The sequence below is a fragment of the Sinocyclocheilus anshuiensis genome, unplaced genomic scaffold, assembly GCF_001515605.1.
Source record: "Sinocyclocheilus anshuiensis isolate Anshui unplaced genomic scaffold, SAMN03320099.WGS_v1.1 scaffold481, whole genome shotgun sequence".
In the NCBI taxonomy this organism is placed as follows: domain Eukaryota; kingdom Metazoa; phylum Chordata; class Actinopteri; order Cypriniformes; family Cyprinidae; genus Sinocyclocheilus; species Sinocyclocheilus anshuiensis.
The window spans coordinates 1344749-1360478 of record NW_015539907.1 but is presented as its reverse complement, the minus strand read 5'-3'; the positions used below and the strand labels follow the sequence as shown (position 1 = coordinate 1360478).

The 15730-nt window shown below is 38.3% G+C and overlaps 1 protein-coding gene across 3 annotated transcripts; it reads right to left on the bottom strand.

The window, feature by feature from the left end:
* Positions 1-6: 6 nt before the first annotated feature.
* On the bottom strand, positions 7-14920 carry rspry1 (ring finger and SPRY domain containing 1). Of its 3 annotated transcripts, none has more exons than XM_016483207.1 (15): positions 14632-14920; positions 12683-13194; positions 10009-10061; positions 6940-7052; positions 6015-6141; positions 4116-4174; positions 3776-3842; positions 3560-3691; positions 3292-3407; positions 2177-2320; positions 1926-2037; positions 1694-1796; positions 1455-1607; positions 1208-1312; positions 7-559 (listed from the first exon to the last, which is right to left on the bottom strand). In XM_016483207.1, exons 2-15 carry the CDS (start codon positions 13042-13044, stop codon positions 463-465), a joined length of 1743 nt encoding a protein of 580 aa, XP_016338693.1. In that variant the 5' UTR covers positions 13045-13194; positions 14632-14920; the 3' UTR covers positions 7-462. The 3 variants fall into 3 exon arrangements, with proteins under 3 accessions (XP_016338693.1, XP_016338694.1, XP_016338695.1); XM_016483208.1 differs by lacking the exon at positions 14632-14920 and adding an exon at positions 14034-14110; XM_016483209.1 differs by lacking the exon at positions 14632-14920 and adding an exon at positions 14024-14091.
* Between the last annotated feature and the right edge of the window lie 810 nt (positions 14921-15730).

Here is a 15730-nt window from a genome sequence, read left to right as displayed (position 1 = left end):
TGCTGAGACTTTAACTTGGAATAAAAAAAAAAATGAGAGAAGTCACATATATATTTAACACATCTGAACAGAGACACACAGCAGACCAGAGCTTGAGGGGAGAGACTCAAGGACAGATCAGTATGCAAAAGATGCATTTGTTCCATATTTTATCTGTTCCTGGAAATGCAGATTAAAAATTCCCAGAAGCCGTTAAACCTCCTGGTTTCTTCAATAGCCCTCGGATTGGGGCATCCTTGGAGTGCAACAGTGTAGTTTTCTCTCTCTTTCTCTACTTTCTCTCTCTTCTTCCCTCCAGTTGTAAGGAGGGTCCTACTCCATCCGTCAGAGGTCCACGCTGCCGCGTCCAATCCTGAGACAGCATCATGATTTGATTGGTCAGGTTGATCTCTCAGACAGTGGGGACTGGACAGGATGGAAGCTTGAAGGGGATAGTCCACATCTAAGGTTGGTGGGCTGATGTCAGGACACATGGGAAATGAGTCTGACTCGTGTCTGGATGTCTTGGCGACACAGTGGGCACGTTTCCAGCTGTAAGGCACACTCCATGCAAATCCCACTGAAGACATGACAGAGAAGCAGAAGATGACTAAATTGTTCAGCACAAAGAGATGATGTAACCGTAATCAACAATAGGTTTAAATGCCCCATGGAGAGACATATTATTAGGGATGCACAGTACCATTATATCATTGCACATGCTCACTTCTTTTATTTTTAGATTTTTCCCATTAATTTCTTCAACAGGGATTTAAAAAGTCTTTGTTAAAGATTTATACAGTACGCCATGAACCAAAATCAATTCCCCTAAAGAAAAGAAAATAGGATTTTTACTTCCGGAACACAACTGTTGCACTTTGTAGGCTTCTTATGTCACAGTTAATGAACAATGATTGGCTACTTGCCACTGTGAAAGGCAATATAACAATAAATATCATGTTACTATTAGATTAATTTATAACACACTGCAATGAAATTCTTAAGTTTTATTATCTTACTTTGCACATTTTTGCTAAACACATAAGGGTTAAATATAGTATAAAAATGTCAAATATGTTTTAAATGTCTTAACTCTCAAAGCAACATTTGTTGTTATGTACTCCAATTCAATCAAGCACATCAATCCTGCTTTCTTGAGACTCCATCACATCCCTTTACCTATAAACCCAGTGTTGTAAACACTGACTCTCTATGTTGAACTTTGTACCTGTGCAAACAGGGTCTCAGTTCAGTGTCTGCCATCTGGTCACAACAGAGGGTGCAGCAGTTATCTCTGATGCTAACCTGCTTGAGCAAAGCCAGGCGCCTGTGTCTGAAATAATAGAGAAAGAACAATTTCATGTGCATGAATGGTATGAGTCACTTACTTTAGGATAACTAATGCATTACTCATATCCACATAACAGTCATTGATACTTTGCCCTGTGTACAGAAATCTAATAAACAGTGCAAACCTGGGCAGAATGATTTTCTCGTCTGATGCGAGCGAGGCAAACTCATTAAATGTGTTGAATTTGATGGAGGGGGGATGGCGGAAGGGCTTGGCTCCAAAGTTGAACTCACACTGTTGGTAGGACATAAAACTGGCTGCAGCGAAGAAGCCAGACCTAAGACAAGGTACAGCGGGTTTCAAAAAGCTCTATGAACATTTTTTTGCATTTGCTTTACTGTGTAGGAAGTGAGCTTTGCTTACGTGGCGGAGGAGAACACCTGCTTCTCAGGAGGCAGCTGGTGTCCGTTTAGATAGAAAATCATCTGCTTCTTACTGAGGTCCAGCAGGAAGCCTATGGCATCACCTAGAAAGCCCAGTGAACACTTATTAGAAAACTTTGCTAAAGTTTTCCCTAAAATGATTAAATTCACTAAATAGGAACTCATCAAATCATTGCGGAACTTGGGTGCTGAACAGGATGCTCTGCACAAACCTTCTTTCCAGCAGGGATGGGAGTGAGGTTTACTGCGAGCGTTGTACCAGATCAGCTGCCTGCAGCCATCATACGCACATGAGTACTCATCATCTCCAATCCCATAACCCTCCTGTACAAACAAACAAACAAACAAACGTTCTTCTAACTACTAAAATTCAAGTTGATTCATATAAACAATGTACACTTACTGAACACTGTAAACTAAAATAAAAGAAAGCATAATTAACTAAACATAACCAGAAACACACATGGTTAAGAAACTTGCTGTCCTTGGTTGCCCAGCCAATTTGCATGACGCCAGAGGTGATGACCGTGACTTCATAGTACCAAACTCCCGAATCCACACAGAACGTACAGCGGACGCTCTCAAATGATGATGCGTCACACCGTGCCTAATGAGGAAAAAGACAGATCACGTTAAACATCACTTTGTAAGATTGAGGGATACATTAATCTCACAATATGTTTGTTTGAGATCGTTACAATCAGCTATTCTTCCACAATAGGTAAAAATGTTAAGGCATGCTTAGAACTTCATGAGTTGTATGTGAACCATTCACAGAAGTATGAAAAGATGTTTTGTTTATAGAGTGCTGTGTTTCCCCCCCCCCCGAAGGTCAAGTTAATTTGATTTAATTTGATTTTCTCTATAGCGCCAGATCACAACAGAAGTCATTTAAAGTTACCTTTCCTATAGAATAGGTCTATACCTTGTTCTTTTATTAAACAAACTAAATAGCCGTATGTTATTTATCTTATTTACACGACGGCATATAATTTCTGTCTCTACATTACATACTTCCGGTGATATTAACGTCTGCCGTCTCACTAATGAGGACATAAATACATGAACAACATCTCCAGAACTGCTCTGAGAGTCACTTCATGAGCATTTGACCGTTGCATTTGAGTAAAACTATCCCCATATCATATACACACAGAAATGTAAAGGTAGGGCCCTAAACATGTAATTTTTGTTAAACTTTTAATAAATTGATGTTAAATTGTTTAAATTTCATGATTTTAATTCATTAGACATGCTTTTTGATTAATAAAATGTAATTTAACCATTAAAAAGGAGTCCAGAAAAATTAAAACAGAAAAAAACAGAACTGTTCCTTATCAGTATGCCTACACAGAATACTGTAGATTTCCACAGAATCGGAACAGTCATCTTTCATATCTCTACAGCATTCCACACAGGTTTTCATTTATTTCCTTATTCGCATTTTGAAAGAGCTTTAAATAAATGTCTTCTATCTACCAGTCAGAGTGTAGTTCAGTTCTGTTGAACACGTCTTACATTATCGAAATCCATTTTGCTGAATTTTACCCAGAGTTACAATAATGCTTTGCCTCTCACCTCCAGTCCAGTAGGAGAGATCTTGAGATATTCGCTGACATCATTACTGTTCAGCATGGCGTTGATGTTGCTTAAGTTGACCTTCTCATAGGTAAACTTGCGCCCCTCTTTAATAACTACAGGCCAAAAGGTGACCAAAGATAAAATTATCAGCGAGACACCACGTACAAGCTTAATATTTGACTTAAATTGACAAAATCATCACAAAATACAAACAGTTGGGCTAAATATTAATAACATGTGCACCAATGCAGTGAAAGATACTCACAGAGGTTATCAAGACTCCACTGGGCACAGAAGCCCACTTGACGCTTCAGGTAGTCTGGATGATCTGCCCAGCACTCCAGAACAGACAGACGGTCACTGATACATGATTCCGACACTGTTAACTTGTTCTCACCTGAGATAAAGACAGACTCTCATTAAAGTACCTTTCTGAGAAGCTCCTGATTGAACATTTTGAACTGAGATCAGTTAGACTTACTGGTTTGAGAGAACTTCTCTAAAGCGATGAGAGCAAACAGCATAACAGTGGGATGGGCCTCAGAACTCTAGAAGAACAACAAGACCACTTTAATGGCTATAATACCAGCTTTAATGCAATTGCTCTTGCAAAACCAAAGGGTATTTCTCAGCTTAGTTTCCATAAATATTCTAAGTATACTGGGGAGGAAGCTTTGTATTATGAATGTTAGAGTATATCTATGTAGCAATTTGAACTATCACTTCAAAAGAGGAAGAAAAATCATGTTTTCCATTATGTGACCCCTTTAAGAACTACCCAGTTAGTCAGTATGTTTAATAAAACCACTCAACATTCTTACCAAACTCTCAAGTAAATACTCCAGAGTTCCAGGGCTGAGAAGTGCAATGCTCGCTGGACCTGTAGACAGATGGGTAAAAAGATGAAGTACTCCAGTATTAACCAAATTATTCCTTTGGGCAATGTCTTTGACCTTAAAAACAGAAGCACGTATCTGCAAACTGAGAGAACTGGACAATGTGTGTGTGTGTGTGTTTGTGTGCAGCAGCCTCAGCAGAGCTGTCAAATCACAGGCCTCTGAGGGAGCCTACAGCATGCTCAGGCATGACAGGCCTTCACAGACTGCAAACTCAGATCTTTAGATTTGGAGGAACAGGCTAGTGCAAATATGATGCAAAATGAGATGCAATAGATCTCAGATTGATTTTAAAAAATCCTAAAATATAATGCTGCAAGCCTTTTACCCACTCTGACACTGTCAGAGTGGGTAAAAGGCTTGCAGCATTGCTTAAGTAAATGCAGTGTGCGCGTGTGTGTGTGCATGTCCCTTACCAGCCAGTTTCTCAGCCAGACAGCCCAGGACTGCTGTGGTGTTGCGGTGTTTGGCTGGGATGAGGGCATCCTGACGCGCCACAGCAGCACTCAGATTCAACATGTCTGACAACTTCTGCAGAGCATCCTGACAATACAAACTCTTCATCAATGACTGAATTTTTGAAAGGGTCAGAAAATAATGCACTCAACCGGAAACTAACATAAACAGAATAAATGCTCTTTCACCTTAGTATTAGCTGCACTTTCTTCCTCAAAATGCAATCAAGGAGTCAGAAGCAATAATATACTTTTACTCATACTTAATATATATTTTTGTTACAAGGTTGTTACTGTCACTTTTGATCAATTTATTGTATCCTTACTGAATAAAATAATACATTTTTAAGTATAAAAAAATCTTAACTTTAAGCTTTAGTGTATTTTAAGGTAACAATATATATCACAATATAGTTACTTCGTAGATAATTTAGTGAATTAAATACTTTACAAAACAAAGATACTTCATATAATTTTTCTATATTTGGAATGTGATGGACCCAAACCAACAATGAACAATAAATCTTGCATCAGTACAAAAACAGTTGCATAACATCATAAAACCTTAATCTTGAATCTTAATGCTCAGTAAAGCATGATGTCTGCAATCATAAACTTTAAACAGAAATTACAATCCGTTTTTTTCTTGTTATCAATGTAAAATGGAAGAAAATTGAGAAAAAAAACGAAACGTTTGCTGAAATCAATTAAAGAAAGAGAGAGGGATATCACTCAAAAGCAGCATAAATTCAAATACTGGGGAAATGTTGTGGTCCCATTTTCAAAGTGCTAGCAAAAATACAGCTGCATTACTGTCCATTAGCAAAAGCAGAAGTGGAAAAATAATTTGGTAGTCAATGTTGTGTGGTAATGTACGTGAACTCACTTTGGTTGGCAAAGGGCATTCATCCAGTAAGAGAGTTATTACGGCCGGTCCTAGTGGGTCATCTAGAGGAATTACCCTAATTAAAAGTATTAACCAAATTATTCCTTTGGGCAATGTCTTTGACCTTAAAAACAGAAGCACGTATCTGCAAACTGAGAGAACTGGACAATGTGTGTGTGTGTGTGTTTGTGTGCAGCAGCCTCAGCAGAGCTGTCAAATCACAGGCCTCTGAGGGAGCCTACAGCATGCTCAGGCATGACAGGCCTTCACAGACTGCAAACTCAGATCTTTAGATTTGGAGGAACAGGCTAGTGCAAATATGATGCAAAATGAGATGCAATAGATCTCAGATTGATTTTAAAAAATCCTAAAATATAATGCTGCAAGCCTTTTACCCACTCTGACACTGTCAGAGTGGGTAAAAGGCTTGCAGCATTGCTTAAGTAAATGCAGTGTGCGCGTGTGTGTGTGCATGTCCCTTACCAGCCAGTTTCTCAGCCAGACAGCCCAGGACTGCTGTGGTGTTGCGGTGTTTGGCTGGGATGAGGGCATCCTGACGCGCCACAGCAGCACTCAGATTCAACATGTCTGACAACTTCTGCAGAGCATCCTGACAATACAAACTCTTCATCAATGACTGAATTTTTGAAAGGGTCAGAAAATAATGCACTCAACCGGAAACTAACATAAACAGAATAAATGCTCTTTCACCTTAGTATTAGCTGCACTTTCTTCCTCAAAATGCAATCAAGGAGTCAGAAGCAATAATATACTTTTACTCATACTTAATATATATTTTTGTTACAAGGTTGTTACTGTCACTTTTGATCAATTTATTGTATCCTTACTGAATAAAATAATACATTTTTAAGTATAAAAAAATCTTAACTTTAAGCTTTAGTGTATTTTAAGGTAACAATATATATCACAATATAGTTACTTCGTAGATAATTTAGTGAATTAAATACTTTACAAAACAAAGATACTTCATATAATTTTTCTATATTTGGAATGTGATGGACCCAAACCAACAATGAACAATAAATCTTGCATCAGTACAAAAACAGTTGCATAACATCATAAAACCTTAATCTTGAATCTTAATGCTCAGTAAAGCATGATGTCTGCAATCATAAACTTTAAACAGAAATTACAATCCGTTTTTTTCTTGTTATCAATGTAAAATGGAAGAAAATTGAGAAAAAAAACGAAACGTTTGCTGAAATCAATTAAAGAAAGAGAGAGGGATATCACTCAAAAGCAGCATAAATTCAAATACTGGGGAAATGTTGTGGTCCCATTTTCAAAGTGCTAGCAAAAATACAGCTGCATTACTGTCCATTAGCAAAAGCAGAGGTGGAAAAATAATTTGGTAGTCAATGTTGTGTGGTAATGTACGTGAACTCACTTTGGTTGGCAAAGGGCATTCATCCAGTAAGAGAGTTATTACGGCCGGTCCTAGTGGGTCATCTAGAGGAATTACCCTAATTAAAGACTGCACCACTTCCAACCAGCCATCATCTACAGCGTGAGAAAAAGAGGATGGGGGAAGAACAAAGACAAGTTCAGTCTACGGGACAGTAGGAAATACAGAGCCATTATTATGACAACGCATTCAAACAACATTGAAAAGTATTGGTTAAACAATATGGGTTCTTCCAATGGCTAATGCCAACATCTCAAGAGCAGATGGTCTATAAAAAAGTCAATATTATATATGATAACAATGAGCAAATTAGAAAACTAAATTGCTAAAAATCACACATTTATTTTACAGAAAACACTCAAAAACGCACATAAATTGACGCAAACATGATTTACTAAACTCATATGATCTTCAGGGGGTTTTGATCTCAATTTTGAAGCCCAGAGTAGTTTCCACTCGTTTACTCCTGCATGAAGCTCTTAGCAGTCACCTGATCCACAGAGTCTCAAACCACAACATGCAGGCTCAGCTCGGAGCAACAGATGAACGTATAAATAAAATCAACAGTAACAGAGGCTTTGGCAATGGCACAAGAAGAGAGGCAGGCTGGCGACCTGCACATGACCTTGCTAAATTTTTACCCCTGATTAGAGTTCGGTGACTCCGGTCCATATACAGACCTCAACATTACAACGGATTCGCTGCAGGTAACATCCATGAGTAATTAAAAAAGATATAAAGTAAATTTGTATGCAAAAAGGGCATGTAAACTAGCAAAAGCAGTGTAGCTTTTACACACTATCATACACAGTGTTTGTTCCTGCAGTCTTGAGGCTCTGAGGGACTTTAAAGCTGCAGCTGCAACCCACTCACTTCAGTCACTGCCACAGAACGGAGTGACGGCATGACAATGGCAGCGCAGGGCACAAGCCAAACTTCAAAAGCAGCCGTCACTAATACCCACAGAGCTTCCACAGCTTCCGCGGTTAGATTAACATCCTAATAACTTAATCAGTAGCCAGGGGGTCACAACAAGCTGCACTTGTTCCCCTGATGGAAAAAACAAGCCTGGAACTAGAGAGTCAAGGTTTGGCTTGTTCACTTTGGATAATAACTACATTGTTTCTCCACTGACAGACATTCAAAAGTAGCTACTCATTCTGACTAAATAAAACTCAACAATGAATGTTCTCTGCTTTATATTTGAGTAGATTATGTAGACACCATTTAACGTCACAGCTCATGCACACGCCTGGAGCAAGGAGAAAGTAATAAAGCTGAAGAGCTTGTTGTGACTGCACACATTCTCGTCGTGCCATCAGTGTTGTCATTCTCCTGTGGTTCCAGATCATTTGGGTCGTATTTACGACTCAGGTGATCCATTCAAAACAAATCTATATGGCTCATTTATACGAAGCAAAAATGCCAACATCCAAGTCAGTGAGTTTCAAGCATCTGAGATTTCAAGCATTGAGATGAATGGGAATTCTAACATAATTCTCAGCAGGCATTTTAGGGGGTTTTTAGACTTCATACACTGGATAGCTCCCAATCATGAAAAGACCATGCATAAGATGAATAGCAATCCAATCCCCTCAGGAGGTGGTACAGCTGCACCATTTGAGAAAAAAAATAAAATTACCATTTTTATGATAAAAATTGTGACTGCAATTTAAAATGCAAAAAAAAAAAAAAAATTTTTTTTTAAACTTCAGGTTTGCTGTTCTTGTTTGTAGGGATGCACGAATTTGCACAAAAATGCTGACATTATATTTCAATATGACTATAAAATATATTTATTATTTTCATTATAATATTATTTTATATTATATTATATATAATATAATATTATTTTCATATTAAATACAAATACTAAACAAAATAAGATAAGATATACTAATGTTGTAATATTTCACTGTAAAATAAAAAATAGTATTTAAGAAAAAGAAGCAATAATAAATTTATTTTACATTTAGCATTCTTTACAATACTAATATTTGTGACTGTCTTTATGGCTGTCTCTAAGTTCTTCATTTTCAAACGTTAAAACCATCAAGTGTTTATTTTAGCAGAAAACTGCAGGGAGTAGCCTACTTAAACTTCTCTTTTGTTGACAACAGCCGGTATATAAGTGCTGTTCTCATAACAAGTTTGGGATGATGGTTGCCCCATATTGCATTCTCAAATTAATATTATGAGTGAGCCAGCAGACGCATAGATGAGTTTGTGTGGTGCAGAATATACTGCAAACCAAGCAGTAGCTTGCATGTTAAAGAACACAACGGCACACTTCACTCCGAAACACGTAGTGCATATATTTATTAAATCAAAACACAGCCTTTGCGGTTTGGTAATCCCATTATCCATACAAATAATCACATATAAGCCATAGAAGACGTGACCTGGGTAAGTATATATGTGACCCTGGACCACAAAACCAGTCTTAAGTTGCACAGGTGTATTTGCCAAAAATACACTGTATGGGTCAAAATTATCGATTTTTCTTTTATGACAAAAATCATTAGGACATTAAGTAAAGATCATGTTCCATGAAGATATTTCGTAAATTTCTTACTGTAAATATATCAAAACTTAATTTTTGATTAGTAATATGCATTGCTAAGAACTTCATTTGGACAACTTTAATTAAAGGTGATTTTCTCAATATTTAGATTGTTTTGCACCCTCAAATTCCAGATATTCAAATAGTTGTATCTCGGCCAAATTGTTCTATCCTAACAAACCATACATCAATGGAAAGCTTATTTATTCAGCTTTCAGATGATGTATAGATCTCAATTTCGAAAAATTAACACTTTTAAGACTGGTTTTGTGGTCCAAGGTCACATATGCATTTGGATGTGTATAAACTTTACTCCTTCCAATCAGAATGCCAGCATTTGAATGTTTGTGAGTCCCACGACCCACATGTGAACAATGGAACACATGGATGACAAGAGCATTAGAATGCTCTTATATTGGTATATAGCGCAATAGCAGATTTGAACCCCTTATGGAAATGCTGCAGCATTTTAAGTGTCTTTCACTCACCTGTCTCTGCCATCTCATGAAGTGTGATCATGGAGTACGGCGGCTCTTGGTCACTGAAACACAAAAAGACCAAATACAAAAGTTAATGGCAAAAAGTAGAACAACCTAATAGAGAAAATGTTTGCCTGTGTGCCTCATACCCAGGGTGTAAGCATCTTATTTAGCCCTTGGCTGCTACAGACATCAGTTATGAAAGCCTAATGGTATAATGGGTGATTGTGTGACATGACGGATTGCTATTGGAGGGCAGACTGCCGCCGCCACTGCTGCTGGGGCTGTTTTGGCTTTAGGGTGTATGCATCCATTTTGCAGGCTGGGTCTGCAACAGTAAATCTAAGCAGCGATAGCAAAATCCCTTGAGGTGCTCCTAGAGGGAGCTGGGCCCGATCAAAACACCACCAGAGACATTTAAGCGGGGAAAATAAATTTGCCTCTATTCTGCAGTGTGACGCCGGTGTGGTTCATTTGTCAGTCATAAATCAGTGGTTGGTGGGTACTAAGGGTGATGTTTTCAAACAGCAGACGGGGCCAAGGAAAAGATAGCTATGAGGGTGGTCGAAAAAGAGAAAGAGAGAGTCTGAGAGAGAGTGAGAGAGGTCTAATGCCCCCAGCCATGGGTGTCTGACTGCTCTGTGGTTGTTGTGTAATGGTCGCACAGGGATATGTTCTAGTTAGAAATACACTGATTTTCTGCTCTGTATAGAAGAGGCCCCCCTAATACAAGGTTCTCAACCTTTTTGACTCAAAGGCCCCCCATACTGGCTAAAATATTTGCTCTAGTATAGCAATTATGACAATATTGCTTGCCTTCAAACTTTATTAACAGAAACTGGGTGTTGATATTAAATTAGTCACTATTAATCACTTTGTGCTTCTATGAGATTGAATCTTTCAATAAAATCTTTGGTCCCACTTTATTTTAGGTGGCCTAAAAAGTAAGAATTATGTACTTAGTGTACACAATAAGTGCACTGAATCAAATGATTAATTTAAATGCAAGGTAAGGCCACCTAATATAAATTGAGACTAGATCTTTTAACAAAACAAGTTATGGGGGAGAGGTCAGATTTCAGCGGTTTTAGAATTTATTTTATAATACGATCAAATCATTTTAGGTCATCCTGTTTCCCCCTTGGGCTGACTGCTCTGTGGTTGTTGTGTAATGGTCGCACAGGGATATGTTCTAGTTAGAAATACACTGATTTTCTGCTCTGTATAGAAGAGGCCCCCCTAATACAAGGTTCTCAACCTTTTTGACTCAAAGGCCCCCCATACTGGCTAAAATATTTGCTCTAGTATAGCAATTATGACAATATTGCTTGCCTTCAAACTTTATTAACAGAAACTGGGTGTTGATATTAAATTAGTCACTATTAATCACTTTGTGCTTCTATGAGATTGAATCTTTCAATAAAATCTTTGGTCCCACTTTATTTTAGGTGGCCTAAAAAGTAAGAATTATGTACTTAGTGTACACAATAAGTGCACTGAATCAAATGATTAATTTAAATGCAAGGTAAGGCCACCTAATATAAATTGAGACTAGATCTTTTAACAAAACAAGTTATGGGGGAGAAGTCAGATTTCAGCGGTTTTAGAATTTATTTTATAATACGATCAAATCATTTTAGGTTATCCTGTTTCCCCCTTGGGCCCCAAACCTCTAGTTGAGAATCACTGCCGTAACACATTAACACAATCAAAGACAAAGCTGTAGGTGTGTGTGTGTGTGTCATCAAAACTAGGGTTTCTGTTGAATAAAAAACAGCTGTCAAAGGATGTGGTTGAGCAACCAAAATATATTCCAGCTGAAAAAAAGAAAAGCTAAATGATTGAAGAAGTCCAGCAAACATCACCAAAGAGAAGTCTTGTTTCATTGGAAGATCAGATTTCGATAAAAAAGAAAAAGAAAAGAAAAGAAAAGAAAAGAAAAGAAAAGAAAAAAGAAAAGCTGAGACTCCCCCTTGTGCCCTTTAGGTATTTTTCTTTGGAAACAAAACAAGAACAGAATATTTCCTTTTCCTGTAAAGCTGCATAATCTAAGATTCTTTTCAGGGATGACTATAAACTATTAAAATATCCAGGCAATACTGCAGGCCTTGCAAATCTGGTTCAGAGCTGCCAAATGTGATGTACACATAGAACAACTTTTCGTCCAAAGTGAACATCCATCATTAGATAGCAGTAGGCCGGCTGTGTGGGAAGGTGTAAGAACATGTGACAAAGAGGAAGAGTGACTGGCGACTCTGATATCCAGCCAAAATGTTAAAAGAAACATGAAGCTCTCTGTTATCTCAAGCTGCTGTCTTGGGCAATACATTAAGATTAAATGTGGTGCTGTGCGAACGAATGAATTAATAAATAATGGCATGCTAATTAGAGAGCTCTGCCAGGCTTCTCCATAAGCTCTGCACATTTAAAGCTGCTTTATTTTAAAAGTAAAAGCTCTTGCAGACGGTGTGGCATCACTGTGATAGACAACAATACTGGAAAAAAACCCACAATGCAAATGGATGTTCAACAGCAAGCCAATGCTTTTAGCCAAAGATGGAGAGATGTTATTGCTGACGCACGAGTAAACGGGGAACTGAAATTGATATGACGTGCATGATTTATTCCTACAAAGATTTAATGACAAATCTCTGCAGATCCTCCTCATTAAATGTTCACTCACTTGTCAACAAGAGTCCTGATGACAGCCAACGTGTCCAGTACCAAACCGTCCACGTTTTGTTTTTTCCGACGTGGCTCGTGTGGTCCTCGACCTCGCCGGGGCGGTCGAACCGGGTCCCTGGGCCGGCTGCCTCTGGCCTCTGGGGGATCAGACACAGAGTTATCCACTCGCCTGAGCTGCCTGCGAGGGGCTGATCCCTCCTCCACGTCACTGTCCTCTCTGCACACGCAGCTGTTCCCCATGGCTCTGCCGGACGAGAGGCTGGGCCAAAACTGCACTGACTGCAGCTGTTCTACAGTGAATCGTAGAACCCGCACGAGGCTCCTGCTGGCACAGAATGCAATCCAGGTGGCTACTATCATATCATTGGAAGGACTTTAAAGGGTGTCTTGGTACGGGTCGGGTAGACGTGTCGGTCATTGTGCTACTGCAGGCCACCAGCAGCCAGACACAGACGAGCAAAGCTGATGGTGCAGTCAACACGCATCCTACAGCCTGGGAGGTTTTCACTCCTAAAAAAACATTAAGCATTTAAGTATTTTCAGTGTGGACAGAAAACACGACAATGCAAACATGCAAATTATAAATAAAATGCTACACTAATAAATTCTTTCATGTAGCTTGTTAAAGTAAAACACTTAAGCAGTGATATTAGTCACTGATCTCGAATTATATGCTCTAATAACACATGTAATATATTAGTGCTATTAATTAATATTACTGATTTAAAGACGTATTGTTGATGTTACAATAATATCCAGGTATTGTCGCCTGAACAATGTTTTGCTTTAAGGCATACAGTTTCTAAGTAGTCAGTACAGCACAGCCTTAAGAAAATTAACCAAGGTTTTTTGTAGTAAAAGTGGAGTAACGTTAACCATGTTTTTTTTTTTTTTTTGGCCTATTGGTTACCATCTGTATAACCACAATTTTACTACAAATACCATGGTTAAACTATAGATAGTGTAGCCAAACCATGGTTAATTTGTTGTTATCATGGTTTAACTACAGTAACCCATGGTTTACAGGAAACCACGGTCAATTTTTTAAAACCTAACCTGAAAAAATGTGATATCAACCTAAATAAAAAAAATAGTTAATATTGACGTACAATAACTATATAAAAACAACAGGCAGTACGTATTTAAATATACATAAACTATACAAATATTATTGCGATAGGATACTGCGATACAGTAGTTGTCGGTGTTAGCAGTGGCTAACAAACCAGTAACGTTAGCTAGCAAACCAAACAACATAGCAAAAACCCCATTTAAAACACAACAACCCACTCACACATGAATGAACACTGACTAGTTTACGTTTAACACAATCATTGACCTTTACGAACCCGCTGAAAGCTTATAAACAGCACGCTGTCATTTCAGTAAATTAGCGTCAATAAACTTGAGTCTCTATGGTTGCGTCTCAAACCATAGTTAGCTGCCTACGTAGGCAGCATTTAAAGGGCTAGTTCATCTATAAATTAAAAGTCTTGTCACTAAGATTTAAAACTTTTAAACTATTTTTTTCATTAAACAAAAAAGTAGATGTTAGGTAGATGGTTGGAGACAGACAGCGTCAGCCACCGCGTACTTTCAATTTATGAATGCTCATATAATGAAAGTGGATAGTGACTCAGGCTGTCATTTTGTCTAACGTCTCCCTATACAAATTTTTTATACTTGAAACGCCGAATGGACCTTTGCCCAAAAGACTGTTGATGTTTATATAATTCCGGTAATGTTGTCTTAAAAGGTAGCTCACTATGTCTTGAAGCACAGCCTCTTTTATAATATCAGAAATTAGCAACCACATAACTAGCCACACCTCCAAACAGATGAACAAAACGTCAGTTTAAAACCTCATTAACGTGGCACATACACTAACACGTCTTTTATCATTAAATAATGTGGATATAACGTTACCAGAGACAAGTATTTACTCACCCGGTAAAGCGGAGGATTTTCGGTAAATGCAACAGCAGTGATCCGTAGGCCGAACACAAAGACTACACGGGACGTGTGCTTTACTTCTCAGCGATATGATTCGTACTCTCACACACAACCACTTCAGTAATCAACATTTTGCCGATCCACACACGAGCAGATCCAGCCGGTGTTTGACTATGAAAGTAAACCATAACCATGAGAAGTGAAACCATAACGACTGGCTGGAATCAGTGTGAGATAGCTGGAGATCAATGAAAGCTCTGTGTGGTGTTAGTAATGGGAAGTTCGACTCATTTCCGCGAAACGGTTCTTTTGAACAATTCGTTTCAAATAACCGGTTCAACTAATGATTCAGCTGTTCCTTTACGTCAGAACGTCATTGCGTCATCACGCGGTCCGAAATCCGTATCATACCTCGTGGCACTGTATGCACATATTACTATTTATCACGTTTTCACATTTTGTTTAATTAATAATGAAGTCTGCTGTAGACGAATTTGTTGCGTCCATGTTCAGTTTGTTGTAAACATCAGCTCATTAAAATAAAGTATTTTAGGAACTAAATATAATGTAAACAATACTACAATTCAATCGCATCACTTCGCTGAAAATGTTTTTTTTTTTTTCATATTTTGACAAAATGCTACGCATTAATACCACGTTGATATGTTAATAATCAATTATGCTATTAAATTAACTAAATTCACGTTTTAAATGAACGTTTTTCGATTCTCTCGGCTCACTCATGCCCGAAAGATCGAGATGGTCCTCACTGCAGAATCATAGGTGCAGAGCACAAGATCCAGGGGGCGTGGTTGGATCCAGATCCAGTATGTTTATTCAGAGTCAGCTTCATCTGAAGTCCTCTCAAGGGTTGGCGTCATCTCTTCACAGGTGTTGGGTCATCTGAAGTCTTCGTAAGAGGCTGGATATAGTCAGCAGGAGCAATCTATAGATTACACCAACAAAATGTGATGTAATCATACTAGGGAACTGTCACTTTTTTCAGAGCAGGGAAAGACTTGCCAAAACCAGAGAAGAGACTCATTGTGAGGTTGATGTCTCTTTACAGGGAGTCTTCAGGGGGTTCTTGTTC